The sequence below is a fragment of the Dendronephthya gigantea genome, unplaced genomic scaffold, assembly GCF_004324835.1.
Source record: "Dendronephthya gigantea isolate DGI-Jeju-01 unplaced genomic scaffold, DenGig_1.0 000016F, whole genome shotgun sequence".
Classification (NCBI taxonomy): Eukaryota; Metazoa; Cnidaria; class Anthozoa; order Malacalcyonacea; family Nephtheidae; genus Dendronephthya; species Dendronephthya gigantea.
In genome coordinates this window covers 2,336,611-2,363,928 of record NW_021163026.1, presented here as the reverse complement: position 1 = coordinate 2,363,928, position 27,318 = coordinate 2,336,611, and the positions used below count along the sequence as shown (strand labels likewise).

General features: G+C 38.2%; 6 protein-coding genes and 1 long non-coding RNA gene across 10 annotated transcripts; 4 read left to right on the top strand and 3 right to left on the bottom strand.

Moving 5' to 3' along the window:
• Positions 1-781: 781 nt before the first annotated feature.
• Positions 782-10,624, bottom strand: LOC114520419. Its single transcript, XR_003686691.1, has 5 exons — positions 10,349-10,624; positions 3,160-3,273; positions 2,792-3,008; positions 2,353-2,699; positions 782-1,070 (listed from the first exon to the last, which is right to left on the bottom strand). It is a non-coding gene; the product is annotated as an uncharacterized LOC114520419 (long non-coding RNA).
• On the top strand, positions 1,176-16,641 carry LOC114520411 (ras GTPase-activating protein 4-like). 3 transcript variants are annotated; one of them, XM_028540663.1, is made up of 18 exons: positions 1,176-1,726; positions 2,511-2,567; positions 11,523-11,639; positions 12,134-12,287; positions 12,377-12,420; positions 12,523-12,658; positions 12,771-12,902; positions 13,018-13,118; positions 13,222-13,487; positions 13,572-13,636; positions 13,715-13,827; positions 13,948-14,134; positions 14,254-14,391; positions 14,494-14,629; positions 14,756-14,928; positions 15,009-15,152; positions 15,263-15,410; positions 15,590-16,641. In XM_028540663.1, exons 1-18 carry the CDS (start codon positions 1,659-1,661, stop codon positions 16,093-16,095), a joined length of 2,685 nt encoding a protein of 894 aa, XP_028396464.1. In that variant the 5' UTR covers positions 1,176-1,658; the 3' UTR covers positions 16,096-16,641. The 3 variants fall into 3 exon arrangements, with proteins under 3 accessions (XP_028396464.1, XP_028396463.1, XP_028396465.1); XM_028540662.1 differs by having other exon boundaries at positions 12,131-12,287; XM_028540664.1 differs by lacking the exons at positions 1,176-1,726; positions 2,511-2,567 and adding an exon at positions 10,642-10,951 and having other exon boundaries at positions 12,131-12,287.
• LOC114520414 lies at positions 4,331-7,459 on the top strand. Its single transcript, XM_028540668.1, has 4 exons — positions 4,331-4,485; positions 4,697-5,245; positions 5,822-6,085; positions 6,219-7,459. Exons 1-4 carry the CDS (start codon positions 4,393-4,395, stop codon positions 7,401-7,403), a joined length of 2,091 nt encoding a protein of 696 aa, XP_028396469.1. The 5' UTR covers positions 4,331-4,392; the 3' UTR covers positions 7,404-7,459.
• LOC114520416 (ATP-dependent DNA helicase Q-like 1) lies at positions 7,409-9,895 on the bottom strand. The gene is made up of 2 exons (XM_028540672.1): positions 9,240-9,895; positions 7,409-8,884 (listed from the first exon to the last, which is right to left on the bottom strand). The coding sequence occupies exons 1-2, from the start codon at positions 9,761-9,763 to the stop codon at positions 7,531-7,533; spliced, it is 1,878 nt and encodes a 625-aa protein (XP_028396473.1). The 5' UTR covers positions 9,764-9,895; the 3' UTR covers positions 7,409-7,530.
• Positions 16,642-16,699: 58 nt separating the features above from the next.
• Positions 16,700-18,646, bottom strand: LOC114520417 (SWI/SNF-related matrix-associated actin-dependent regulator of chromatin subfamily B member 1-A-like). The gene is made up of 5 exons (XM_028540673.1): positions 18,140-18,646; positions 17,836-17,963; positions 17,587-17,759; positions 17,181-17,503; positions 16,700-17,076 (listed from the first exon to the last, which is right to left on the bottom strand). The coding sequence occupies exons 1-5, from the start codon at positions 18,643-18,645 to the stop codon at positions 17,034-17,036; spliced, it is 1,173 nt and encodes a 390-aa protein (XP_028396474.1). The 5' UTR covers position 18,646; the 3' UTR covers positions 16,700-17,033.
• On the top strand, positions 18,549-22,962 carry LOC114520415 (testis-specific serine/threonine-protein kinase 1-like). 2 transcript variants are annotated; one of them, XM_028540671.1, is made up of 10 exons: positions 18,549-18,754; positions 19,189-20,360; positions 20,431-20,538; positions 20,633-20,829; positions 20,996-21,187; positions 21,296-21,417; positions 21,570-21,679; positions 21,754-21,934; positions 22,016-22,465; positions 22,533-22,962. In XM_028540671.1, the coding sequence occupies exons 2-10, from the start codon at positions 20,103-20,105 to the stop codon at positions 22,871-22,873; spliced, it is 1,959 nt and encodes a 652-aa protein (XP_028396472.1). In that variant the 5' UTR covers positions 18,549-18,754; positions 19,189-20,102; the 3' UTR covers positions 22,874-22,962. The 2 variants fall into 2 exon arrangements, with proteins under 2 accessions (XP_028396472.1, XP_028396471.1); XM_028540670.1 differs by having other exon boundaries at positions 18,549-20,360.
• Positions 22,963-24,045: 1,083 nt separating this feature from the next.
• Positions 24,046-27,229, top strand: LOC114520493 (beta-1,4-N-acetylgalactosaminyltransferase 3-like). Its single transcript, XM_028540772.1, has 5 exons — positions 24,046-24,864; positions 25,069-25,594; positions 25,669-26,048; positions 26,218-26,357; positions 26,566-27,229. Exons 1-5 carry the CDS (start codon positions 24,189-24,191, stop codon positions 26,866-26,868), a joined length of 2,025 nt encoding a protein of 674 aa, XP_028396573.1. The 5' UTR covers positions 24,046-24,188; the 3' UTR covers positions 26,869-27,229.
• The last annotated feature ends 89 nt before the right edge of the window (positions 27,230-27,318 follow it).

Sequence of the window (27,318 nt, the reverse complement as noted above, 5' to 3'; positions counted from 1 at the left end):
TAGCATTAAATGATACAGTCAGTATGATATTCTATTCTTTGTGGTTTAATAATTATGTAGCCTTTCGTCCTGCTTTAAGGGCACGCAGCCTGTTAGCCAGACGCTCTGAGCTGCTTTTTTCACTCTCTGCGCTAGATTCATCTTTGAATACGCCTCGACTTGATGCGTCAAATGCTGAGTCAGCACTGCTGATTGAACTCCCACCAAGCGAGCGCCCGCTTTCGCTTTGAGCATATCCACTACTTGGTGTAACATTTTCCAAAGAGCCACGTTGTTTTGTCATCTTTTTCAAGACTTGAACCAACGCGTTTGGTGAGACGTTGATCTGAATGAGGTCGAGAAGTACCTGGAATACCTCGGAATCCAATGTTACGCCGCTTAGGTTACACAGCTCGTATAATTCTTGTTCAACCTGAAAATTTCCTCTTGGTTTTTGCCGCTCAGCTCCGCGGGAAACGTTTACACGGTAAATATCTGATGTTGATTGACTTTGGGACATCGTTATACTTTATTAGAAGAGAAGATTAAGATTGATCTGTTGTTATAATAAGTGATAATGTACAATAATTCTTTTACAACAATTTTCACTCCTATTTGACGGCCATTTTGTTTTTGCTCGGATGTCTAGGGACATATGAGGGATCTTGTTTGCCACCTCGGCAGGTATAATAGGGTCTCAAAGGGATACAGTTAACAAAGTGTAAAAAAATATCGTAGCTAAGCTGCCGTGCTGGTAGTCAGCAGAGCGAAAAGTTTTAATTATTTTATGTAAATTCCTACTTTTTATTTAATACTCTTGTTTTCCTACGCGATGCGATTTAATTCAGGGCTAAAACCAGTCCAATAATTTCTCCTTTTTATTCAAAAGATAACTGCGCTAACTTCGTCAATTATTCGGTAAAATTTCCCTGTAATCTGGTGGAATAGACCAGTCGATCTTGAGCTGACAAAAGATCTCAGAGAGGCCTCGCATCTCCAGCTGCGTCACCTCCTTCCGATAAGCGCTGTTCAACGGAAATGATATTGGCCAGCCAGTTTTCATTGAGCAAACACAAGCATGTACGTGTTATCTGTAGTAAACGAGTTCAAATTATACCTTTTTAATATTGAAAAAAAATCTCGCACGTGGAAAAATATATTTAGCTGGAGAAGAAACGAAATATGATGCCCCGAATCGGCGAATTTTCCAACGCCAATGAATGCATTTTTAATATTTTTCTCGACTTAATTGCTTGCCTTCTGTACAAGCCTAACTGAGTTTAATTTCTTTTCTTCGCGCTCCACGGAAGCATTCTTCCCTAAACTTCCGAGTATAGTTCTAAAAATAAGTTATTAACGTTTTGTTTGATAGTCAAATATAATAGTGTTGGCATATACGGCTTGTGATATCGTGTAGACCGCCCACACTTAACGACAGAACGCCGTGAATTTACAAGTCAAATTGCTCATGTCTACGATGATTTCTCCTTCAAACAAAGCCGGAAAATACAAATCCCTGTCATGCTAGGATCATATGGTATTTTAAGGGTATTGCATTTGAAAAGAAATCTACTTTATCTGTCTGATTCGATTGTGCCGTTTATGGGATTTTTTCGTTATCTTCTTCGCTGAAGTCTGTTTGGGTTGAATATCGAGGTTGTTGGCATAAAAATAGCAATATGTCTAACTTTCTGACCACCCTTGACTTGATCGTCAGTGAATGTAAAGGTTTACCAGCCAAAGATATGTAAGTAAAGAAAATTACGGTATTTTGTATTGCTTTTTAAGTGAAAAATAACCCCATACACGCATCGAAATTTGGAGATGAGATGAGAAATTAAACATAGAAAAAATCCCCACGGCGACAAATGGCATTATTAATTGACATGGTAAACTTACAAAAAAAGGCAAAAAATTATTTCGTGTCCTAAGCTGAATAGCGGCAAGGGTCTGCATTATATTCAATTCATATTCAATTCAATTCAAATTCAAAAGGCTTTTCAATATTTTATTATACTCGGCGAGACTGAAAGGTTTGATAAATGATACCTATAATGTCTTTTGAAAGACAAACGCGAATATACTATTGTGTATATATGTTTTATCAAGTGCTTTAGTATTCGTTATGTAATACATGCAGGAAACATTTTGACCGGCAAAGTTTATAAATACTGAGTGTAGCTTTTCGTTACAACGTTAATCCTATAACTGCAGCATAACTTTATATCGGTTTAATGCGGGATCAGTTAAATTCTCTTCAAACATTGCGAAAAAGAGCTGGGACGGAGAATAGGTGTTGTAGGACAGCAGATGGTGGACACCTTAGAAAATATTGACAACTGCCGATAAAAAAAGAATAGTAAACTACCTTACCTTGATAACTGGAGGTTCCCCCCCCCGCCGCTCCCGGCGCGAAGTGCTACAGTGACCAAAATAACAGCCAAACATCGTCTTGACCTTTTGACTCCTCATTGCTAATTTCCTAAATGCACCGTGAAATTGACTGATGATTATATTTTTATCATATTCAGACTTGGCAGAAGTGATCCATACTGTCTCATTAAAGTCGACAATCATGTCATCGCAAGGTAAATAGCAATGATATATCAGTTGTATAATCTGGCTCAATTTCCCTACATCTAGTTATTTCAAGAACACACTTATCTTCGTCTCAGTCCTGTGTGAAAAGATAACTGAATTTACTTTTAGTTTCCCTCTACCTAAAGCAGTGATTAGCACATGTGTTTTTCATCTTTGTGACTAAGAATTAACTGCAGAGTGTACAATATTCTATCTTAGCCTATAGTCTAACCTCAGGTACTGTCACACACGTGTTCCTCATCTTTCTACTGAGCGGTAACTTAACTGATGACTCTTCAATGTCCAGCTGTCTCAGCGTAATTTCCTCTCGGTATATCCGAGCGCTACCGATCCTGTTTCTTCGGGATCAGCTCGGCGCAAACACAAGAATAGGTCGATCACGTAAACATACCCCGCGCAAATGCGCGTCTTCGAGAGGAAAAAATAGACTGGAAAAATAGACGTGTTAAAAATAGACTTTAACAAGTATATAGAATTTGATAAGTGACGTACGCGCGCATCGTAAACGTGGAAAATAACAAAACTGTGGGTGATTTTACGGATCCCGCAGAGAAAGTTGTCATTGGCGTAAAATCTTACCTTAGATTTAATCTTTAGGCTTTAGCATCATTTGTATCGCGTAGAACTCCTGTACGGAATCGAAATAGTTGAATGGTGATTGCCGTGTCCATTGTATCAATTTCAAAATATTCACTAAGAGAAAGTATACGATGCTAGACACACATTTCCTAAACGAGAGATACTACTCTAGTAGACGACTAGCCTGCGTTGCCAGCCGGCTAAACACGGTTATATCCGTCTGCGCATTAGCGAACAAATTCATGTTCCAGTACCAGGAAATGAGTACTGACTCCTGATTGGCTCGCTTTTGTGATAGTTATAACATCGTTTCTGATTGGTTACTGAAGCAGTAAACAATATCAGCCTGCCCGCAGGCTTCAGGAAGAATAGAACCATATTGGTAAAAGACTGTAAAAGACTACTTATTCATGAATTATTCATGTGTATTATGTTCCAGATATAGTTAAACACACGGAAAGATATTTTATAGAAGGAAAAGGAAAATTCGATGTGAAAGAAGCGTTAAGAAATCTCCCTTTCACTGTCCCGGTGAAAAGTTCTGTGAAGTATATTTGTAAGCATTGTCTCGCGAAACTGAAAAAACGCAAAAGTTTGAAAGAACAGTTGTCTGAAATCGATAAGGCTATTCAAAATGCCTGCAAGATCGACGAGACACCGTCCGAAACGAAGAGACGAAGTGAGGATAACAAATCTCAAGTTGCTGGCGAAGCCTCCCCGACGAAACGACAGCGTATATTTGTGCCCACAACATCCACACCAGTAAAAGAAAACACGCCAAATTCTGGGTTAAATACTCGTCTCGAAATTCCTGCCTCGCCCGTAGTTTTTCAGCAAAAAAAGGGAGAAGTCGATGTGACTGTAAAGATAAACTGGCCGTCCAAAACTGCTGAGCGAAAACTCCCCTCTGAACTTGAGTCACTTGGCAAGATGCTGTTAAGGGGTACATACAAACAAATAGCTAATGCGGCGTGGAAAAGCTCTGATCTAAAAAGAGAACTTAAGCAACTAATGGTGAAAGAAATTGAAAATGAGGTGACTAAACTTTGTTCAAAGAAAACCCCATCCTGTCTCAGAGCAACAGACAAGCAAAGCATGCTGTCATTTTCCATGGAAAATCTGTCAAATGAGATAAAAGACAGAGCACCACTTTTTCATTCTGTTCTTGCAGCAGCAAGTATTAACAAGAGAAGTAAATCAACCAAAGATAAACCAGATTTTGCAGCTGTAGCAATGGCAGCTTCGATATGTTTAAAGAACAGGTCAAGATATATGACTGCCGTTCAGCTTTTGTTGACCATATTTCTTTATCATTCTAACTGGATGGTAAGTGCTAACAAATAATGCAACTCACACAAAGTATCCTTTGTTGCTCTATCAAAGCTCTATAGCTTTACCGGATGTAAGGGTGGGGGAGGGGCGGGAGTTGATTTTGGTCACATGTTTTTCTCATCATAATGTGCATAAGGATGGTTAATTATTAACCTCAATGCATTAAAAGGGATATTTCAAGTAATATCTAATTTATGAATTTTAGAATACACTTGCCCGGCTATGTCCACTGAAAATCACAACCAGTCATACTTATGTATATAAGAAGTTGGACGAGTTTGGAAAAGATTACAACAAGGACATCTTACATTCGGTGAAAGAACAAGGGGAGTTTATGGAACAACGAGCAGCCCAAATAAACCCAGATGCACATGGTCAACAGAATAACAGGTGTTTTACTCAAGATGTTGGAAGAAAACTTGTGTTTGACAACATTGACTATCACCAAGAGGTTCACCGTATGACAGAGGACCACCAAAATGTAGACAAGCACTGTGTAACAGTAATGGCAATTGAAAACCGTGTTTCAGGGAATCACCTTGGTGAAGAGCAGCCTAAGGATGGGATTCTTAAACTTCAGAATGGTAAATGTCTCCCATCTTGTCGTGATAATCAAAAGCAACGTGATAACTATATTGCTCTGGTGGGACGTGTTATTTCTACCAATATAAAAAGTTTGGAATTCTTATCAGATGCTGCTGTTCATCATATTCCCCATATGTACACAAAAGAAATGTGTATGAAATCAGATTTGGTAAGTTATGGAAAAACACACTTGCAAGTTATTATTAATTTTATTGAATATATGATAAATTATGACGAAGCAATTGTAGTCGAATACCTTGTCATTTTTGAAGCTGTGTTTGAAGAAAGCGGCTACTGGCTATGAGTACTGATATTTAATAATCATTAAATACCTGGCTACATGGCTACACCTGGTTTAATTAAGATATTCGAGAACGAGGCATTACAATGATGATGTAATGCTAAATGTAGGTCTATTTTTTTCACTGGCTACTGGCTACAGGTTTAATTAAGCTGATAGTTGATATATCTTAATTAAACCTGTAGCCAGTAGCCAGTGAAATAATAATTTATAGCTGCCTATACATTTAACATTACATCATTATTGTATAACCTCGTTCTCAAATATCTTAATTAAACCTGTAGCCAGTAGCCAGCATTGTGGTGGCTATGAGTAGCGGCTGTGACTAGTGAAAGGGTATTCTGCAGTTTAGCCAATTATGATAAATATGAAAATAGATAAATTATCTGCCCTAAACAGAAGCCAACACCATGAGACTGCTTATATTTACTTATTTTTTTATAGACATTTCTTGGTATGTTGCATGATAATGAAAATGACTCAGACGGAATACTAGCTATCCTGAAGTCTCTTCAAAAGTATGTTCCATGTTATGGTGAAGACAAAGATAAGCAATATGCTGGACAAGGGGTCGTTGGTGACCAATTAAGTGTTGAGCGTGGGGTGAATGGGCTTAGCTCAGTTGCAAATGGATTTACGCCAGATGAAAGAATTGAAGGCTTGCACTTTGAGATTGCAGATTGGCATGCTGGGAACAAATTTTTGGAGGTAAACGACTTTGTGGTAAAATTAAAGCATATAATACACTTTCATTGAGTCCAGAACAAGGTTACCATAATTGTATTTAAATGAAAATATCTTACATCATTACAGTGTACCATGCCAAATTCTGTTTTATTAGGTGGCTTTCTCTCAACTATACAATGTTGCATCAGCTGGCGATAAGTGTACCATGTTTAGCGACAGAAACCTGGTGAATAGGCGAAATGTAAAGCAAGATGTGACTGCAGCAGCCAATGCTTGTAGAAGATTTTTTGTCATTGAAGTGGAAGCTCGAATCATTGCTGCAGCTATGCATCTTTTAGGAATGCAGAAGATTGATGAAGAGCCAAGCAAACACAAGTTTTCAACAACTGCAAGTGCAAGTTTACAAGAGAGAAAATCCTACTTGAATAACATTTCATCACTTGTCATTGATGAATTTGTTATTGATCAAAGGCGTAACAGTGATGTTGAAGAGTCAGTTAATTCAATCCAAGAAGATCTACAAACAGATATCCATGGCAGGTTCCCTTGCCGGGCTCCTGGCTGTACAAAAACATTTGCTCATGCTGGAAAGTTAAGAACAGACCACGAAGCTAAACACAATCCACCTGTGTCATTGCGAGACTCTAATGCACACATTCTAGAAGCAACATCTGTTCATGAGGATGATGATATGTTGTCATACCAGAGATCACTTCTTGACTATGGCATGCTCGTGTTGAACTTTTTCGACGCAATATCAGAAGGGGATGGTCAGAGAGTTGTTCGGTGTTGGAAATTTTTTTTAATGTACTTAAAACATCAAGGAGGGTCAGCCAAGTATTCACTGGAAGCACTGTATTTGATGTTTCAGATAAATGCTTTATTGAGCCCCAAGTGTACACATCATCTAATTTGGAACCGCTTTACCAAAAGCAAACCTGGAATCAGTGGAAATATTCCATTAGACCTGCAGTTGGAATTTTTAAACAAGTTGGTAAAAGAGGCTATAAAAAATCAAGGAGCAGGTGCGTCAGATAAATCCCTGGATAGAATCTGTCACTCACTGGGGGTAACCTCATCTTTGATGAAGACTTTTGACACCAACTTATCAGTTTTCAAAAGAGCAGGAAGACATGTTAAGACCTCAACTCAAGGGGATCTAAAGAAAATTGTCAATGAATTAGTAGTTAATAATGCCTTCACATGCACACCAGGACGGAGATACAGTGTTTTTAAACATGTTAAGCCAAGTTTGTTGAGTGGCTTTGATATGCATAAAATGTTTACATGGATAAACAATCATAAAAAATTCATGATTTTGAACAGAAAAGCGAGATGAAGTGTAAATAATGTTTAGTTTTTAATTAATGGGTTTGGGATCTTAAAAAATTGCTACTTGTATATTTTGTAAATAATTATATTCATATTGTTAATAACTGTTCAAAATACATATATTGTCAACAAAGTCATATTGAAATATTATTGTAAGAAGTATCAGTGTCCATGGTGGATTCAATAGCAACCAGATCTTGGCTATTTACAATTTCCAAACATGATGAATCATTTCTCAAAGCCTCCCATTCTGTAGTAAGAGTTTCCTCTTCATCTGAGTCTTCTAAATCATCAGGTATTTCTATTTCCATGTCACCAAAAATATCCTGTATAATTCTTAAGATTTCAACAGCATACTTATGTCGCCATATTTCAACAGATTTTAAAACATCATTCAAAGTAAATAGAGAATGGCAACTACCAAGTACTTGATTAATATGAAACATGTTAAATTCTAGTAACATATTTGGACATGTCACCATATTTTTAATGTTGTATTCTTTTAGCATCTCTCTCTGATAATTGATAAGCTTTTCCTTCAATAGTTTTTTGTCTTTCTTGGTCACAACTCTTGTCAACTTGCTTTTCTCCTGTTCATCAGTAGTATATAAATCAAGGTCACATTCTTGCTCAAGTTGTGGACTCCAAAGTTTCCTGCAAGAGGATGTGCCACACAAACAACTTTGCTGGCAGTTACTACAGCAGTTGTGCAGAAACTGAAAGTTTTTGTGGTCCACCTTGTACCCAAAATGAATCAATAGCTTTTCCCTCAAACATCCTTCGTGATTTAAATAATGTTTCATGTCATTATCACAGTGCACAGAGAGTAGGCCATTATATAGAAGCATGCATGTGCTTTGAACTCCATCTCGACCAGCTCGACCACACTCTTGAATATACGATTCTATACTTTTGGAGGGTCCAAAATGCACAACTCTTCTTACCTGCTTACAATTGACACCCATCCCAAAAGCAATTGATGATATTAGTACACGAATCACACCATTTTCATTTGACATTTGCTCAGAAACATGTTCCTTTACAGATTCTGGTGTGCCTGCATGGTACATGTCAACAACACGATTTCGATAATCTTTGCTACCATGATAAAGTTTTTCTTCAAGACACACTTCAAACAAACGAAATAGTATTGCACATTGTTTCCGTGTTTGACAGTATATTATAGTTCTGGGTGTATTTATTCCAAGCCTTTGACATTCTCCAAGAAGTGCACCAAATTGCTTTTCAATGGGGTAATTTTTATCAAGGTATTGTCTCGTGTATGAAATGTTCACTTTATCTGGACTCTGCTGTATCATAATTGTATCGCGAGATATATTAACTGCATCCAAAATTTTCTCTGTAGTAAGTTTTGATGCAGTTGCTGTTAGAACCATTATTTTGCATTCTTGTGGAATAAGTGATCTGAGTTCACCTAGACAACCATACCACTTTCGGAATGGGCATTTGCTTGAATTTGACAAACCCCTAAAATGGAAAAGGAGTGATGATAAATATTCATAAATACATAGTTGAATCAGCCACCCCACACACACACACACACACACACACACACACACACACTTTTAACGACTTGTCCGTAATCTCAAATAGTATTCTTTCATATTGAGCAGAAATGGTATACTATCTGTTGTAATCAATAAACATTGTTATTTGTCAAATTTAATAGGTCTTACTATGCCAAATAATTTTATGACACATGGGGTGACTGGTAAGATCGTCCTCGCATGCATTAGCTAACGTGTAGCTATGTAAGACTATGTGCCTGGCGAGTAATAAATAGATATTTTTAATATAATTATAAAGCATTCACATAACGTACCACTCAGTAATACAATGAGCCTCGTCGATAGCTACACCAACCAGTTTTTCACGGAAATCAGCATCGTTGAAAATCTCCCTCCAAGTACTCGTTGACAACAAACATTCAGGAGAGCAATACACGATCAAAAAATACCCGTTTTTGACCTGTTGTATTGTTTCTTCATCGTATTCATCCCCAATAGCAATGGCAGGAACACCAAAAGTTGCTAAGTATTCTACTTGATCTTTCATTAGAGCTTTCAATGGCGAAATAACAACAACTACACTAGTGCCACGAGGCCTCGAGTACAGAATATCATACACGATAGGAATGCATTGAAATATTAACGATTTACCATACCCCGTCGGCAAATTTACAAAGACATTTCCCTTTTCAATAAAAGCTTTAACTGCAGATACTTGTTCTGGTAGGAGGTGATCGATGAGGAATTGTTTCTGAACAGATAAAAAGGCTTCTTTCCAAGCACGCTCCGGAAATGTAGCCATTTTGATTTTTAGGGTGCCAGCCCGTGTAATTTCCATAACCAATCAGAAACGATGTTATAACTATCACAAAAGCGAGCCAATCAGGAGTCAGTACTCATTTCCTGGTACTGGAACATGAATTTGTTCGCTAATGCGCAGACGGATATAACCGTGTTTAGCCGGCTGGCAACGCAGGATATAACCGTGTTTAGCCGGCTGGCAACGCAGGCTAGTAGACGACAATCTTTTAAAGAAATTCTCAAATCTAGCCATGACTTTTTTCATTGCATATTTGGCAGAAATACCAATCGACTGTGGATGACAGAAACAAATTTTAATATGGGGCTATTTTCTACGAAGAAAAAAGTCATGACCTTTTAAAACGTGTCTTGTTAATTAAGAACGCAAAAAACTCCATATCGTGTAAATGACCCATTTTGGTAAGTCGCGCCCTAAGGTAACAGACTGAACCATTGTGTTCTCGAGTTCGATGTATAGTAGAAACTGAAGTGCGGGAATATCGGACGCCCGATTTTGGTTGGTGAAAACAACACTTCGAAATAGTGGGAGATGTTTTTGAGACACTTGAAGTTGCTAATTGCCTTATTCGTCATAGTCGCGTGCCCAGACCCCCACACTTACCTCATCACGTAACGCGTTGTTTTTGTGGTTGAAGCTATGATACGTGTTCAGGCAACTCGCTTGTTTTCAACAAGTATGGATAATCGTCGCAATGAGCTCAATATGGCAACACAGCCCAGCCAGTAACTAGGTAAAGCGTGACTCACATTGGCGATTCAGAAATGCCTGATGTTTGAGTTTAATACGAGCGTTTACGAGCGTTTACGAACGTACGCATTCGACGGCTCGGGCACGTGTGACATTGCGTGGGAACACGCGTGGGAAGCGATTGACCGGCTTTTATATTTTACGAGACGTACGGATGACAGAAATATATAAGTATTGTTGTTGAAATTGCGATCTATTTTCGTCGATTTTTGGGGCTAAATTTTTGACTACTTGAGAACAGCAGACAAGAGGAAGTTCATGGGTATATTGTGCTCTTTTAGTCGGAGATATATTGAATTTGTATTGCGTTTTATAAAGTAATGTCTTTACAAACCCATGCAGTGAAATCTATAGCAATTTGATTCTTACGGCGTTTGGGGACAACCCGTAACAAACTATGGATTTTTAAATCAAGAATTTAAGAATATCTCGAGAGATTTCTTGTACCTCATTCAGGTGAATACAATTGATGTAATACTGCTAATTTTGTTGATAAATTATGATGTATTTTGCATTAAATATAAATGTATTGTACATCTTTCCACGTGTGTATACGATGTTAATAAAATTAATCAGCTTTTGCTTTACGCTGTAACATTTTTTCTTTCCAAAAACTTGGGTTTTTTGTTTAAACGTCAAGCTGTACTTAACAGTTTTACGGTTCAACTTGTCCAAGATATGTTTTTGTTTTGAATGTGGGTACGTAAATCAGATATATTTCGGAGATCGGCAAGCAATTGAAGCAAATATTTACACTGCATGGAAACTGTGCTATTTAATTTAATACGACATATTTTTGTCAATTGTCTGTATACAAAAATATAATAGTTTAACTCAGTTTTCACTGTATCATTACAATCGATCGCTGTCCAAACACGCACAGTATTGTTGAAAAATTATCGCCCTAGTTTTCAAATGTTTGTTACAAATACGGTCAACTTGGTTTGAGTATTACTGTAATATAATATTCATGACTTAGTTGATTGGAAAAATCTCCTTGAGATTCATTGTGCATACTTTCGTTTAGAACTGCAACGGTTTGGAATTGTTTGGAGCCATTTTGGGGCGAAGAGTATTCCTTTAGTCTCTCATCTCATCACCTGCAAACCTTATCTGTGTATGTTTATGATGAGGATGCTCATTTGTAAGTAGAGATTTAATCCACAGGACCTAGCTTCTACATGAGTATCAATAATCTTATTATTTGAGCTTGAGTGGATGCCAAATATAGTTACATTAAGACATTTAGGCATTAATTGTGATCTATAGTTTTTCCCTTTGTTTGATAGGGATTGGTGCTTTTTACTTATTCATCACAATCTCTTTCATTTTGTTTTAAAATATTATAGCGTCTAACCTCTCTCAGAATTAGTTTTCCTTAGTAGACCTCTGATTCTATTGTAATGATTTTGTATGTTCTGTTAAAATTTTACTTTCTAAAATGTGGGTAGTGTCGCAGCTCCACACATGCAGGAATGATTTTCATTGGCTGAACTTTACAATACATTTCTGTTTCAACCAATAGCATAGCTTCGTTCTTTAGAAAGCATAGAAAAACATTATCCAATTGGACGAAAGCTTCCGAGCTCTGCGAAATGTCCCTAAAGTGTATCTGTTTTTCCTCTTGTTTCTCAGCAGTGATGATGATGTGATTGGTAAGGTGACATTTTCAAGAGACGATATGTTATCCATGAACCCGGCTGGTGGTGAGGTCTGGTACTCACTACGACAAGTTGATAATGCCTCCGAAGTTCATGGCCAATTGCATCTAAATATTTTAGCAACAAAGCATGTAAGTGTACATAGATTAATAGCATTCATGACAAAGCCATTACTTTTGATGAGTAAAATCAAAGTTTCCTGAATTTTTTTTCTTTTTAGAGTGAACAACAAACCAATATTTCCGTAAAAGTTCTCGAAGCGAGGTATGTTGGATAATGTCCCAGAACTTATAACCTTCACTTAACCTTCAAATGGTTGATGCATGTAACCAAATTATGACCTGATGATGCATTTTGATGTAACAGAAATCTGGGAATGAAACAGAAATATGTATCAGATCCATTTGTAAGAATCAGTTTACGTCCAAAAGAAGAAGGCTCTAATTATCATACAAGACGAAAATCAGAAGGTGCTAGTGTGAGAGGACAAAAACGCACTAGCGTAAGTTTGTTACTAACACCAACATTACCTTGAATCATTCCACTGTTATTGATACCATCATATCATTATGATTATCATTTTCATCATTATTTTATATCTTAATTCTCTATAGGTAAGAAAGACAAGCTGTCCAATCTGGAATTCTTCATTTCAACTCATTTGCACAACACCACTACATGAACAGTATATTTGTGCCGAGGTTTATGACAAGGAAAGAATTGTACAAAATTTTTTAATTGGTGAGGTGAGATATCTTATTATTGTAGAGGTTTCACATTGTATCATCCTACAATAAACTATAATTGTTCATGTTAAAAAACCTGCCTTCAATTACCCTTTTATATTCCCTTTTTGTCCAGGTTCTGGTAGATTTAGATAGTATTACAGTTGGCGAACAAGTGGACAATTGGTATACGTTAACTCCAAGGGAAAGTGGAAAAATAAAAACAGATGTTAAAAAGTAAAATTTCTATATTCTACATGCAGTATTATTCTGACGTGGAGACATGCAGAATTTATCCCAAGAATGATCTCAATCATAAATCAAATTTATACTTTTTCAGGAAAGATCTTGGCAAGATACGTCTGAATGTGCAATTTTTTGAAGAGGATATTCTCCCCTGGGATTGTTACATTCCCTTCATTAACCTCTTGGTAGAAACAGTCAAGAAACAACCCTATGAACAGGTCAATACGCTCAGCCTACTGGAACAGGTGATGACTGCTGATCGGACAGCTATTGGACGAGCCCTTGTGAAGCTGTACCTTCATCAGGGAATGATTGTGAAATGTCTGGATGCTTTAACCATGTTTGAGGTTGTGAATACAGGTAGGTGTTAGGACTGGTGTCATGGCCAGTAGTACGTATCCCTCAGCTCATATATCATGTTAACACCAATTGTGTCTTTCTTAGAGACGCTAAATACATTGTTTCGTGGAAATTCTTTGGCAACGAAAGCAGTTGATGAATTCATGAAGGTAGATGTTGAAATTGTAGTTACGTACTTCATCCTATAAGAAGATGACTGATTGCTAATCCTGATTACTCACTTGCAGGTGATTGGTATCCCGTATTTATTAGACACCTTAAAGCCAATCATTGACAAGATTTATAAAGAAAAGAGATATTGCGAGATTGATCCAAATAAGATTGATCGTACAATTCCAAGGTGTGTGTGATATGTCAATATCAATCCATAGGAGATGATCCATGCTGGAACTGTAGGAAGAACACTTTATGAATTATAGCACTTGTCAATTTAAATAACATTGCCAAAATATTACTCTAGGAGGCTTAGTATTTTTCAAATGGATGACAGCAGTATTCAAGTGAAGAGTGTGGCCTATCTAAAGAGCTATCTCACCTCAATATTAAATTCAATACTCCAGTCAACTGAACGATGTCCATACGTAATGAAGCAAGTGTTTTGTAATCTCTACAACACTGCTGTGCAGCGGTTCACAGACAACGAAGAGGTGAGCAAGACTTCATATCTTAGATAAACTGCCTCGTTTTGTGCAATATATGTGTATATACAGTGAACTGAGTTCCAGAAAGAACTGAGTTCCAGAGCTTATCCTTTCTTATATTTTAGAGTGGGAAATACCTGGCAGTAAGTTCGTTCTTGTTTTTGCGGTTCTTTGTTCCTGCAGTGCTCAGTCCGAAGCTATTTGGTGTAGCTGAACATCACCCTGAACAAGTGGTCTCACGCACGTTGACACTTTTAGCTAAGGTAGAGTAAAGTGTTTGATAATTGAGTTCAGATGTTCTGCTTTAGTAGCACCAAATCAATAAGAGACAATTGAACTTGTTTGAAATCAATTTTTGCCTTTAGGTGCTTCAAAGCATTGGTAACTTCAATCCTGGTATTGTAAAAGAACCATGGATGTTGCCTTTTTCAGACTTTATCAAAGAGTATGCATTGAAGTTGAAAAACTTTATTGATGAGTTGGTTAGCATTCCATTGAATAGTAAGTCCATTTCTAAACTATTCCTCCTAGAAATCCAGTAAGGGCTACAACTTATGACCCACATACATGCACAGTGTTACTATGAGAAAAAACCTAAACTAAACACATGTGTGATTCATTGTTTAGACCACAATTTAATAGAGAATGATGATTCAAACTGTGACACACCATTATTGATAAAAGAAGGTCAAATGAAAAAATGCAAAATGGGTGGTAAACTGGCCAATGTCCAATGGAAGAAATATAATTTCACTTTATTCAACGACAGCATTCACTACAGCAAGAAATATGACTCACAGGTGAGACACGTAATTAATCATCCTAATATTTTTTTAAATAAAACTTAAACTGATTCAACTAACTTTTCTTTTTGCCACAGACTCGCAAATTCCTCCTTGCCTCACGTATCATAGCTGTGGAGAAAGTTGAAGATAGCGTCTTTGGAAAGTCAAATGTTTTTCAGATAATTATGGATTATCCTTCGGACGACGGCAGTCGAGATATTCATTATCTACTAGCAAAGGTAATGGTTTATAGACAGTTTCTTGCTGTAACAGACTCTGGCAGAAAACAGAGTTTCCTATTTTGGATGTAAGGAAGGCTCAGGATGTAAAGCAATCATCTTTGTTGTAGGATGTGAAGGAAATGAACCATTGGATATCAGCAATTCGCAGAATTCTTCCCTCTGATGTTGGTGGTCCTCGCGAGAAATGCAAAAGGTATCATCGTGGTATTTTCAATGGACAGTTTTGGAACTGCTGTAAACATCGCTTACAGAAAGGTAAGGCAGTTTGACTAAACTGAAAATACTTCTCTCTGTTGTTAGAACTCCTTCAAGATCCAATAAGGATCATCTCTTATAGAAACAGTGTATTTAGTGAGATGAAAATAAAGGGTAGGTAATTAACAATTGCTCTCCCTCGCTGTCATCCTATTTACACAGATAATGAAATGTTTTAGACCCTGGCTGTTCGCTGACACACAGCATGGCCAGCCTCAATGACTGGCAGGATCCAGTGTTCCCTGAACAACAAGCACAAATTATTTATAAACAATTCTTACTTGGTCGAGAACGACTAAAGGATTTACTTGTTGAAGAGTTGAGGGAACACAATGAACTTTTAGACCTCTCCAAAGATGAAATACTCAACCGCATTTCGGAGGAGAACATGCGGGTGAATAGCGACAGTGGTTGTGACACGGACAATGACGAGGACAAATTATTGACATGTGATTTCCACATGACCAGTACATCCAGAACTATAATGAATATATTGTCAATAGTGAATATGTTGGAGACAAAACAAAGGGAATATTCTCTTGGTAGACATGGTAATATGGAGAGAGGTGAGAGCTTTGAGTCAGAAGATGAGGTGTTTTCGTGTCCTTTAACTCCCTCCAGTGATTCACAAGTTCAGGAAAGCTTAAGTGAACTGGAGCTAACTGATACCAGTGTCTCTCAGTGAGTTGCTCAGGAAGCAAAACATCAGAAATATGTATCACTGAACAAATAAAATATATATCACAAAGAAACCAATTGGTTTGGTTCAAAGGTACAGAAAAGATGGTTGGCCTTTGTTAAATCTTCATCTCTAAAAAATGGAATGGATTTGTTCCGAGAACCGTTGCCAGTATCGATCAAGCTGGTTTGTCAGGACTGGATGTGTCATTACAACACAGAAACACAAACATGGAAATGTCAATGGAAATACAAAAAGCAATCTCACATCTAAATCCAGCAATGTGCCATCATTACCTCCAACTGATGACACTTAAGCACCTTGATGTCAAAATGATCAGTTTTGCTCCTTTCATAGAAATATATCATCCCAATCACCTTCCTTCCTATGGTAAGACTACTTTTGGCAGCACCAGATGTTGTGTCAAGTTGTCCTTACCCCATCATGCAGAAAAAATAGTACAAGTGTAAATACTCCCCATGCATATGCAGAACATGTCAAAGAAAGTATCCTTTTACTATAAAGTGTATTATAGTGATAGTACTACCACACAAATATAGAATTCCAATTCAACGTTAGAAAACTGGTTATTTTCTATGGGAGGAACAACTGAAACAATACAACAATTTATTTGCTTGTACAAATGTATGAAATATTTAACATAGCTTGTTCCTGTTGACAGTGTCGGTCAAGAGATACTGTAGCAATTTAACAATGAATTAACAACAATATTTTATACAGTATAATACAATCTAAATCTGTACAGTTAGGTATATGAACATAGGCGATTATCTGTTATTTAATAATCTGTTTGAATATACCACACCACAAAACCTTTTTAATTTCAACACTGTCACTTGTGAACACTTCAAGGCTTGATGCCGAACAAGATTTGTAGGTTCATCAAATGAAATATTCAGTGAAACGGCAGTTCTTGTGTACTATTAATATGTCAATGGGGCTGTATTGGCCAAGCGACGCATTCTCCTAAACAAAAAGATGATGGAAAGTATGTTATAATATGTGATGTATATTACAGTTATACTTTCTAGAATTCCTCTATCATCTAAGATACCACCATCATCACTTGCCTGGTATTTCTGTCTTGGTCACGAAGTTTCTTTTCCATCTCTGCATCGGTGAGCGTTTCCAAATACGGACACCAATTATCAACATCCTGTGGGTTGCGAATGGCTGCTTCAACTGTAGGAAGAGGCGTTTCACTAAATACGTAAGTTTTGTTGTACCAGCTTAACTGACCACGGATATGGTAGGCTATCGCAGTCACAAACTCTCCACCAAGTCCAAGATCAGTGCAGAGGCTGAGGGCAAATTGTTCAGGGCTATTTTGCGTGTCCGACAGGTCCCATTCGATTTGATCCACTAAAGATATGTTTCCAACATGCACATTAAGCTGTTAGAAAAAAATTGTCGTAGTTTCATTAATCCTTTTTGCATTTGATAAACCTTTTTAAACACAAAATTTCCCAAACCTACTTTTATGATAACTCTCTGATCAGTCTGCTTATCAAGAGCAATTTCAGACTCAGCTGTGTATTGCTTAACTTGATTTCTGATAGCTTGAGCAATTGCTGGTACAAACTGCATGGGTGAAAGGTCTAAATCATCACACAGCACCTCGGCAAATGTTTCGGGTGTTATCAATGTTTCTGGAATGAAAAAACATGGTGAAAATGTTACAAAGGCATAATGAAATATTCTAAATTCAGAACTGTTAACACTTGCCATTCTTATTCCAAGTGAAGCAATCCCTAAGTTTTTGACCCTCAATATCAATATCTAATCTGATCGGTACCAAATCTTCCTCCTTGTTTGCAGCCTCATGAATTGCAGCCATGTTGTGATTATCATAACTACAAATAATCAAGTAATTCAAATTTGAAGAAAATTGTCAAAACCTTCAACACACTCACAAACAACCATTGGGTTCCCTGTATTGGAACATAAAAATGTAGCAAACAATTATTTGTTGCAATTTCTCTCATTATGTAAACAAAGAGAACTTCTATAGCAATCTCGTGGACAATACCATTTCGGGAAAGATCTAAATCTCTTTTGTACTAGTCGCGTCCGACTAACAGGAGTACAACACGGCACTGCGTCGAGATGATACGAAGTACTGGGCAAGAGATTCTGAGGTAACCAGCTCGTTGTACTTCGCTTTGGCTTGCTCGCAGAGTTTTTTTCTCTCGTAGTGTCTGCAACCTCTGTCAGGACCTTATATTTTTCATCGTTTCCTTCGAGAATGTCTTCGACTTCGGAGGCTCGCACTAGAGTGACGTTCGTAGCTAAAGTTGTATGCCCGATCCCAAGGGATACGATCTTTTTTCGTTCATCCAGGGAGGCCATACGACGCCACAACGATGGATATTTTTTGTATAAAGAGCCACGAAACATTCTGACATAGTTACCGACTTCACTGCCGATCATAAATTGTTCCCCGGAGTCGTCCAAAGGAAATGATTGTGGTTTTTGACCGTATGTACGAATAGACATTTTGAATATCGTTTTTGAAAAAGAATCGAACACGCGCATCGAGCATTGTTGTCCTCACGCGTGCAACCCCGCGTGTAACACGCGTGGGTCCCCTCTCACCACGTGGAGGGTGTGTACAATGTACATACTTGTACATACTTGAAGTCCAGTAAGTACACTTTTTTATGACGATTTGTATCAACCACATTTTGTTCCATTTCCCAATTCTTTTTTTCCTTCAAATACAAGACTACTAAAGGAAAAGATCTACCCTCACAACAAATACGATCTATCCCATTCATATCAATGTAAAACTGTAGTAAATATCGAAAAAATAGTAGAGAGTTCAAGACTGTAGATTATCAGCACCATCACCTACTTTACAAAGACTACAAACTGCTGGTATTCAGGTCACAATATCTGTTGAAAGTACTTGCAATATTCACTCTAATTTTAGAATAAAAAGCGACTTTTTGATATCAACAAAAGTTTTTTTAACTCTTAAAACCTACCGGTTTAAAATGGGTATTATTTTCTGTCGTCTTTTTTTCCTTTGGTCTGTATTTCCTTTCGGGTTTGTTGAATTAGTTAAATTTCCAACAGCAGTGAGATGGATGGCTGAAGAATGGTCCGTGCCGTCCGCTGAAGACAAACTATTCTGCTTCGTCAAAAAACTAGACGAAGTTGGCTTGTAAAACGCCGCTTTTCGTGGCCGACATGGAGAACCTCTCGGGCTCGAACAAGGAGAGTATAAAGCCTTTGTGTTGCCTTCTAAAATATCATTTACTTCTTTTTCTTTCACTAACATAATGTTCGCGTTGGAAAGATTGCTGTAAGTGATACCAATTCCTGCTAAAAGTTGACGTTCTTCTGCGGTGACACATCGTCTCCATAGCAGAGGAAAACGTTTATAAAGGGCACCTTTGAACAGGTTCATCGAGTGACCAACTTGACTTCCTATCATGTAATGCTCACCATCTTCTTTAAATTTAAAAACAACAGGATTTTTAGCTCTCACTATTGACGCCGCCATGTTAGATCACGGTGAGAGATCTAGAAGACTGGTGAAAACAATAGATGTTATAAAAGTTCTTGACAGCTTTTGTCAAAACGTCATTGCAAATTTACTTTATCCTGGTTGAATATTACATTTGTTGACAAGATTTTTTAATTCTCGTTGACATGCAACCAGCTTTTTTCATGTTTTATCCACTTTTAAAAAGCATGCTGCTGATGTATACAAGAAACAATATTTCTTGGTTTGTCCATCTTCAAGTTCCTCTAGCATCGGGAAAACTTTCTTTAGAACAGAAGTCTAGGCAGGCCACTGAAAAAAGAACAGTTTTCTTACTTATTAAAAAACTTAACGAACAAAAAATAACAAAAATGCATGCGCGCAATTTAGTGACATCACAAAGGCTAACTGAATCGCATCGTGTGAAAAATACTGGGAAGCGCAAACGTATTTTAATATATTCCTTTCATCCAATCTTAATAATTTCACGCGATAATGGAGGATGCTTAAAGACCTGCTCTGTGGCTTAGACTTAATGAGTAAGTCTAAAAACAAGTCCACCAGTTCTTCGGATGTCTCATCGGAAAAGCCTCCGATCACGATAGAAGAAATCGATTGTGAACGACGGGGTTACAAATTGACTCACAAGACGCTAGGAACGGGTGCTTATGCTAAAGTGAAGCTAGCTTACGTTTCGGATAACAAGAAGGCCAAACATCCGTTTTTGAGAACAGACCTCGAGAATAAAAATGATAACAAGGTGAGTTTGTTTCGCACGCAAAAAGTGCTAATAAGCATTGTGCAAATTAACGTTGCATTTCTCTTCCTAGATTGCTATTAAAATCATTTCCAAGAAAAATGCGCCTGCTGAATATCTAGAGAAGTTTATGCCTCGTGAAATCGACGCACTGAATGCAACGTGTAGACACCGTAATGTTGTAAGTAGAATTAATTTTCCTTATGAAAACCTGTTCCACCGAATGAAAAACTCCATCGAAACGATGCAATAAGATGTTCAATTTACGTTCACAGATCACACTCTACGAGACGTTTCGTTCTGAGACAAAGATCTATCTCGTTATGGAGTATGCGGCCAAAGGCGATCTTTTGGAGTTTATAAACTCAAGGACTAGAAGGGGGCAGCCTCTGACAGAAGAGAAAGCGAAGATCTTGTTTCGACAGCTAGTGCTTGGTATCACACATTGTCATCAGAGAAATGTCGTGCATAGGTAATACAGCTGTTGTTGTTGATCCTATTGTATTGTTATTGTTATTGTTGCTGTTGTTCCTGTTGTATTGTTATTCCTATTGTATTGTTGTTGTTCTTGTTCTTGTTCTTGTTCTTGTTTACTATTATGTTATTCATCAACACAAACAGCTTCTATTATCATGTAGAGATCTAAAATGTGAGAATGTTCTTCTGGATGCGAACGATCTTATCAAAGTGACAGATTTTGGATTTGCCACGAGATACCCGACCAGCAAATGTAAATTTCTTGACACATTCTGTGGTAGTTATGCCTACGCTGCCCCAGAGATCCTTTCAGCTTGTAAATATGATGGCAAACTTGCTGATATATGGAGTTTGTAAGTGAGATTACTTTATTTCTTAGCCATGGTTAGCTAGGTAACCATCTCTCAATCGTATTGCCCCATTATTTAGTTATTACTGCTAACCAATTTCCGAATTTTTAGAGGCGTCATCTTGTTCGCCATGACATGTGGAAGGTTGCCTTACAATGATAAAAGTCTTAAACACTTGATTGAACAGACGAAAAAGAAAGTAATTTTTCCTGAGAAACTAAATTTATCGTCAGGTAAGGCTGTAAGCTGCAGGAACAAGAGTTTCATCATGGCAGAATTTTAGGCGGGTATCGACCTTAGCTTCTAATAGTTCACAAAATGTCAACAAATGTCTGCATTTTTGTTTTTGTATAGATTTAACTAATGTTGTTCCAATGTCTTTCAGAACTTCGCGATCTAATTCACGGAATACTTGTGCATGATTCAACTTCCAGACTGACCCTTCACGAGATATTGTTTCACCCATGGCTGGCCATGACCAAAGTGCCAAAGCAGGTTTGTAAATTACCTCAATTTTGACCTTAAATGATTCCATTTTTAGTACCATGGTATTTATCTGTACATTCCAGGCTCCCTCGTGCACGCCTTCGCGTAAACTCTCACGTGGAGACAGGGAATACGAGAAACCAACGCCTTGCATCACAGGGACTGGGACGATTGCTTTGGAGAGACGAACCAGGCCCCTGGGAGTGCCTCGACCACAGAAGAAAGCAAGGAGACCCTCTGTACCATCGCCTGTCCAGTTTCTAGGTGGGTATTAGCGTATAATGAAAATGAAGAATAGACCTGCTTAGTTAGTTGGACTGATTGATAATCACGTTTGCGTTTCAGTTGCTACGCAACGTGAAAACTCAATTCGGAAATCAGCCATACCGTCGGGCACTTGGAGCCCGCAGTCAAGCACGCCTGAACCAGGTCACGTGGCAAAGATGATGAGGGATAAAAATAACAATGATGTAATGAAGCTGCTAATGGCGGCAGGGCCCGAACGGCCGGCGACGCCAATCCGGTTATACAAGCTCGCCCCCGAACGACATCAAAAAGTTATTAATGCTTACCAGGCTCCGACATCTTCCCCCGTCGCACGACCACGGACTGGGGCAAGTAGACAGGGTAACCACGGTGACAAGATGACGTCAGTAGCGCGGGATGGTGGTAATAGGTATGCATCTATGAAAAGCGGTGTGTTTCTGAGAACGGTTCATACTTTGTACCGATGTAAGAAGGCAGAAGACGAAATCACGGAGAGTTGGAAAGAGGAGACTGCAGTAGATGGACAAGGTACAGAGATTGATTTTTATATCCATTCGGTTTTAACAGTCTATTTTACCAGATAATTATATTTCAGGTCAACCAGCAGATATGGAGTACAGTGGTAGTTCAGATAAGTATAATTTCCCCCCAGTCTCTGGCCGCGCAGGTAGTGACGAGAAATGTCCGCAACATCAACGCGCATCGTCGTGTCGTCGTTATTCGGCGTGGAGACGCCCCGTCAATTCATCGAGGAAAAGAAACCTCGCTATTATTTCACGTAACGGAAAAACGCCAAATTCTCGCACCAGCCATAGCGCTGGTTACGATGGCAACCGTGAGAGACGGGATACCAACTCATGCTGTAGGAAGACATTCGCAAGCGTTTCGCAACCAAAACAACTAGTTTCAAAATTGACTGTCCATGTTATAAAATAGGATTTTGTCCAAATGATTCATTGTGGCCAGTGAGTTGTTCCGAGGCCAAACTGCGACTGTATTGTTAAGTTATAAAAAAGTAGTATGTAGTCGAGTTTGTAGAATAAAACATTATGAAAGAAAGGTAATTTCATTGGGTTTTTGAAGCACAGAAAGCCAACCACAGCCAACCAACGCAGTCTCAAATCCAACACTAAAGGCTTTAATTAAGGCTCAGTATTTCTCTTTCGAAATAGCGCTGAGCAATTAACGAACATGCGTGCAAAGGAACAAATTATTCATAACATACTCGATACATTATGACAGCAGGTGACCAGCTGCCCAAACAGGTCGTGATAATTTTAGCAACATGCACGATAGAAATGGAGCTTGTGGGTATTTTTAAACTAATGCGACGACGTAGTTGTTATATATTCATGATGCAACTATCTCGCATGCGAGAAATAGATGCGGGCTTTAAATTACTCTGAACAATCGATGTAACTTGATTTGCCAGGATTGTTATTCTTCTTTTAATAACTCTCATTGCTATTTGAGGAGTGTTTTTTGTAAGACATTACGACAATACGAATTATTTTCTATATAATGCGTGCAAACTACTGACAAAATGTACATGTTTAGAAAGATATACATACGACACGTTCATTTGCTAGTAACAGCAAGTAAGGCATTAACAGAGAGTAATATATCTTCAAAAACGCATCCAATAATCAAAGAACAATCTTCCACCTTTTCAAACTTCAAAGCAAGAAGTTTCTAATTACTGCCCAATTATATTCATGCTTTTATTAATTGACGTAGCCAGCCTGACAATTTGGTCGTGCTATGCAAATTTCAAGTCATTAGAATTATTAAATTCTTTAGAAATTCATTGTTTTCACAGTCAATGGACACCAAAATATTAGCATAGCGGGACTAAATTGTCAGGCTGGCTACGCCACTGCTGTTACTGCTGCATTAAAGAATTCCCAAGGAATCCGTAGCCGTTGGTGTTTTTACCTCGCAAGAAATAAGAATTTGTAACTTTTTTGCTGAAAAAAAACATTGCGGTTGCGGTTGTTTACCAAATCCCGAGCCACAAGCAGTTTCACTCTGTTAATTTCCATGCAAAGCGGATGTTTTAAAGGCAAGCTGTCCACAAACGATGGCAGAGACAAAACAAGAAGCAGAAACAAAACAAGAAAGGCACAAACGTGAAAAGAAAGCCGAGCAATTGTTGGCTAGAATCAGTCAATATTCTAATCTTTTCAAGTACATTTTGTTATGATAAAGATATCCTCGATCAAAAGTGGAAGAAACAGGCGGGAAAATTACTATGGTACACAGCAACTTTGTACGAAAACAACTTTGTCTTTACTTCAAGATCATCACCTTAGCATGTATTGTTGTGTATGTCCTATCAACTATCATCAGTTTTATTCCCAACGTCAGTCATCGTTCAAAGTTCAAAAAGGATGGCAAAGGACAGGAGAGAGGTACAAATTCTGTGAACAGGGTGAAGATTCAAGAAAGCAACAAACGAATCAACGAACAAACTTCATTCCTCGGACGATGGACGGCAGTAGCCAAGGAAATCTTTGCTAACGCTGGTCAAAATATAAACACAGAGCTCTATGGGAAGCTGAACGTTCATCGATGGTATTCCATATGTGGGAACACCGTGGACAACCTTAGAAGACATATTTTATTTCCGAAGCATCCAAGATTAAGAACAACTACCTCTCTTCTTCGCATGCGGACGACTCTTCGTGATTTTGGCCAGCGAATATTCGGATACATTCATCCACCGCTGACTGGAACCTATCAATTTGCAGTCTCGTCCGATGATTTTTCCGAGGTTTGGTTGAGCGAGAATATGACACCGAATAATACGAATTTGATATGTCAGGTCGGTGGTTTGTACAAAGGAGTCTACATTGTGGGTTCAACCGGGCCTGGACAGTTTGATAAATATGTCAGTCAGATATCACAGTATATTTATTTGGAAGAAGGTGAGTAAAATGCCGTTCGTAGGGATAATGAGAAAAGCTGTCTGCCGTCAGATGGAGCACGTGGGATAACTGGAACCTCGTTCCCAGGGTCTTCTGTGTACAAGGCGGGGTATGGGATAGCTGTTGCCCGCTTCCGATCTCCCCCACCTCCACCCCCCCTGATCAACTTCGTGCGCCAGAGTTTCAAGCAAACTTTATTTTTAGATAAGAAGTATTACTTCGAAGTTTTGCACAAACAAGGCGAAGGTAAAGGCCACGTGCACGTCGCGTGGAAAATACCAGGAAAGAAGTACTTCACGATAATAACCAAGCAATTCTTATCGCTGTTCATGAAAGAACAACAAGGCCATTCAAAGCCAGAAGATGAAGTGTTATCTGACGAGATAATACTCAGGCACCATAAGCACATGCGTACAAAATATCATCACTCGGGTGGATATCGCAACTTTACGAAGCTTACCCGAGCAGAAGAGATACCTTTATTACGTCATCTTCGGAACAGGTTACCAGTGTGTAATAGAAAAGAGAGACAGTTTCGTATTAAGTTACATCGTTATCAAGGAATCAGATACGCTCAGATTCCTAACGTTTACCCACAAGATGGATCTGGACTGGTCATTCAGATATGCCAGAGTGCAAAAAGCTCAGATGAGTGCAAAGGAAATCCGTTGTTTGAGAAAGGAAAGGCTTATTCCGTAGCTCGGAGATTCCTGAACGCAACATTTCCAAAGTAAGAATGGTTATGTTCTATTATGAAATATGTAGAAAGGTAATCAGTTATTTATTGTGATTTCTTTCCCACAGACGTTATTCCCTTTTGTCAGTGATCAGATCAGAATTAGTGTTTGAAAAGCACACGAAGGATGAGCGATATTTCATGGAACTGGAAATTTATGATAGCATGGAGAACAAAACATGGAGAGTTGCCGATCACGTCGTGGAGAAATTCATCTCGGGTAACCTGTGTTATCTTGCGCCATCGGTATGGCAACCTGACGTCACTGTCTACGTCATAATCACGGTTAAGAACCAGGGTGTATGGGTCCAACATTTCATTGACAATATAGTCGACATACAGGAGGCAACTGGTGATCAAAATATTCATCCAATTATTGTGGATTTTGGAAGCAGAGACTCTGATACCGGCACGTATTTGAAACGCAGTCGTCTGAAACATTATTCGGGTTGGTTTATTTATGGTTTTTTGTAGTCTGGCTCGCCGTACTAAGCCTTAATTCCTTTAGGTTTAGGATAGGGTGAGAATCCGGGGAAAGTTTACTTTTCTTCAACAGTGTGGGACAAAGCTGGATAAAGAAAGTTACATGATTAACATGAAGTTTTTTTCTATTGCAGTCATTCACAAGAAAGGACACTTCTATAAAACAGCAGCGATAAACGAAGCAGCAGCATCCGTGAAAAATAACAACAGCATTATATTCCTCCTTGATCTTCATCTTGATCTGCCTGTGAATCTTATCCAGACTGTACGCAAGGTTTGTGCAAAGCTTAAAGATATTATAAACAACCCATTTTTAGCTAAATTTTATTGCTTAATTCATAGGTTTGTCCTTAACCATTGATTTGTCCCATAGTGTCCTTTAGACTGAGAAGTCCGGTATCTTTCTTACGTTTCTTTATTTCTTAACCCTGTGTTGCACTTTTTTTTAATTTTAAGCTAATTTTGTTCTGTTCTTCTTTAAGCATACAATCCAGGGACACATGGCCTTTGTTCCGCTGCTAACCCGCCTTATGTGTGGAAGCTCTCCTGACTTTCCCACTGGCCACTGGGAAGAACAAGGCTATGGCTTGTTCGCGATATACAAGTCAGATTGGTCACGATTTGGTGGCATGAACTCTAAAGAATTCCATGACCACTGGGGTGGCGAAGATTGGGAGATGATCGATAGAGTTATTGCCAAAAATATCCTTGTACATAAATTGAAGATGCCTGGCTTGTTTCATTTCTTTCATAATAGACGAGGCATGTGGGATAAAGCTGTATAAAGAAGTTTTCATGTGTAAAATTTTACACAATGTGCACTTATTCATCATTTTTATATTCTCCCTGAGGGAAGATATCAGCGTAATTTTCTCTGCGGTTGTTAACCAAAAACAAGACGTTATTTTAGATAGGTTTTCTGGCGCTCTTTTGTCTACGTGCTTCACTAAAATTGCATCAAAGGTTTGCTCCTTTAGTAACAACAGACGACCCTTACTGGACCTTAAACTGAGCAGTTTGAGTTGCTAGTTACATTGGATCAATAAGGGGTAGCGCTTACTGAATCTCTAGGAAGAACCTTCAACGGTTTAGCCTGTGCGGTGTGGAGAAATTGTTGGCTTACACTCGGGCTAGAACAGTTTAGAATTGATGGTACAAATTTGTACAATACTGATACTGGTACAAATGAATATGGAGTACTCTCTTTGAGTACTGAATAGACTATTATGGGACAA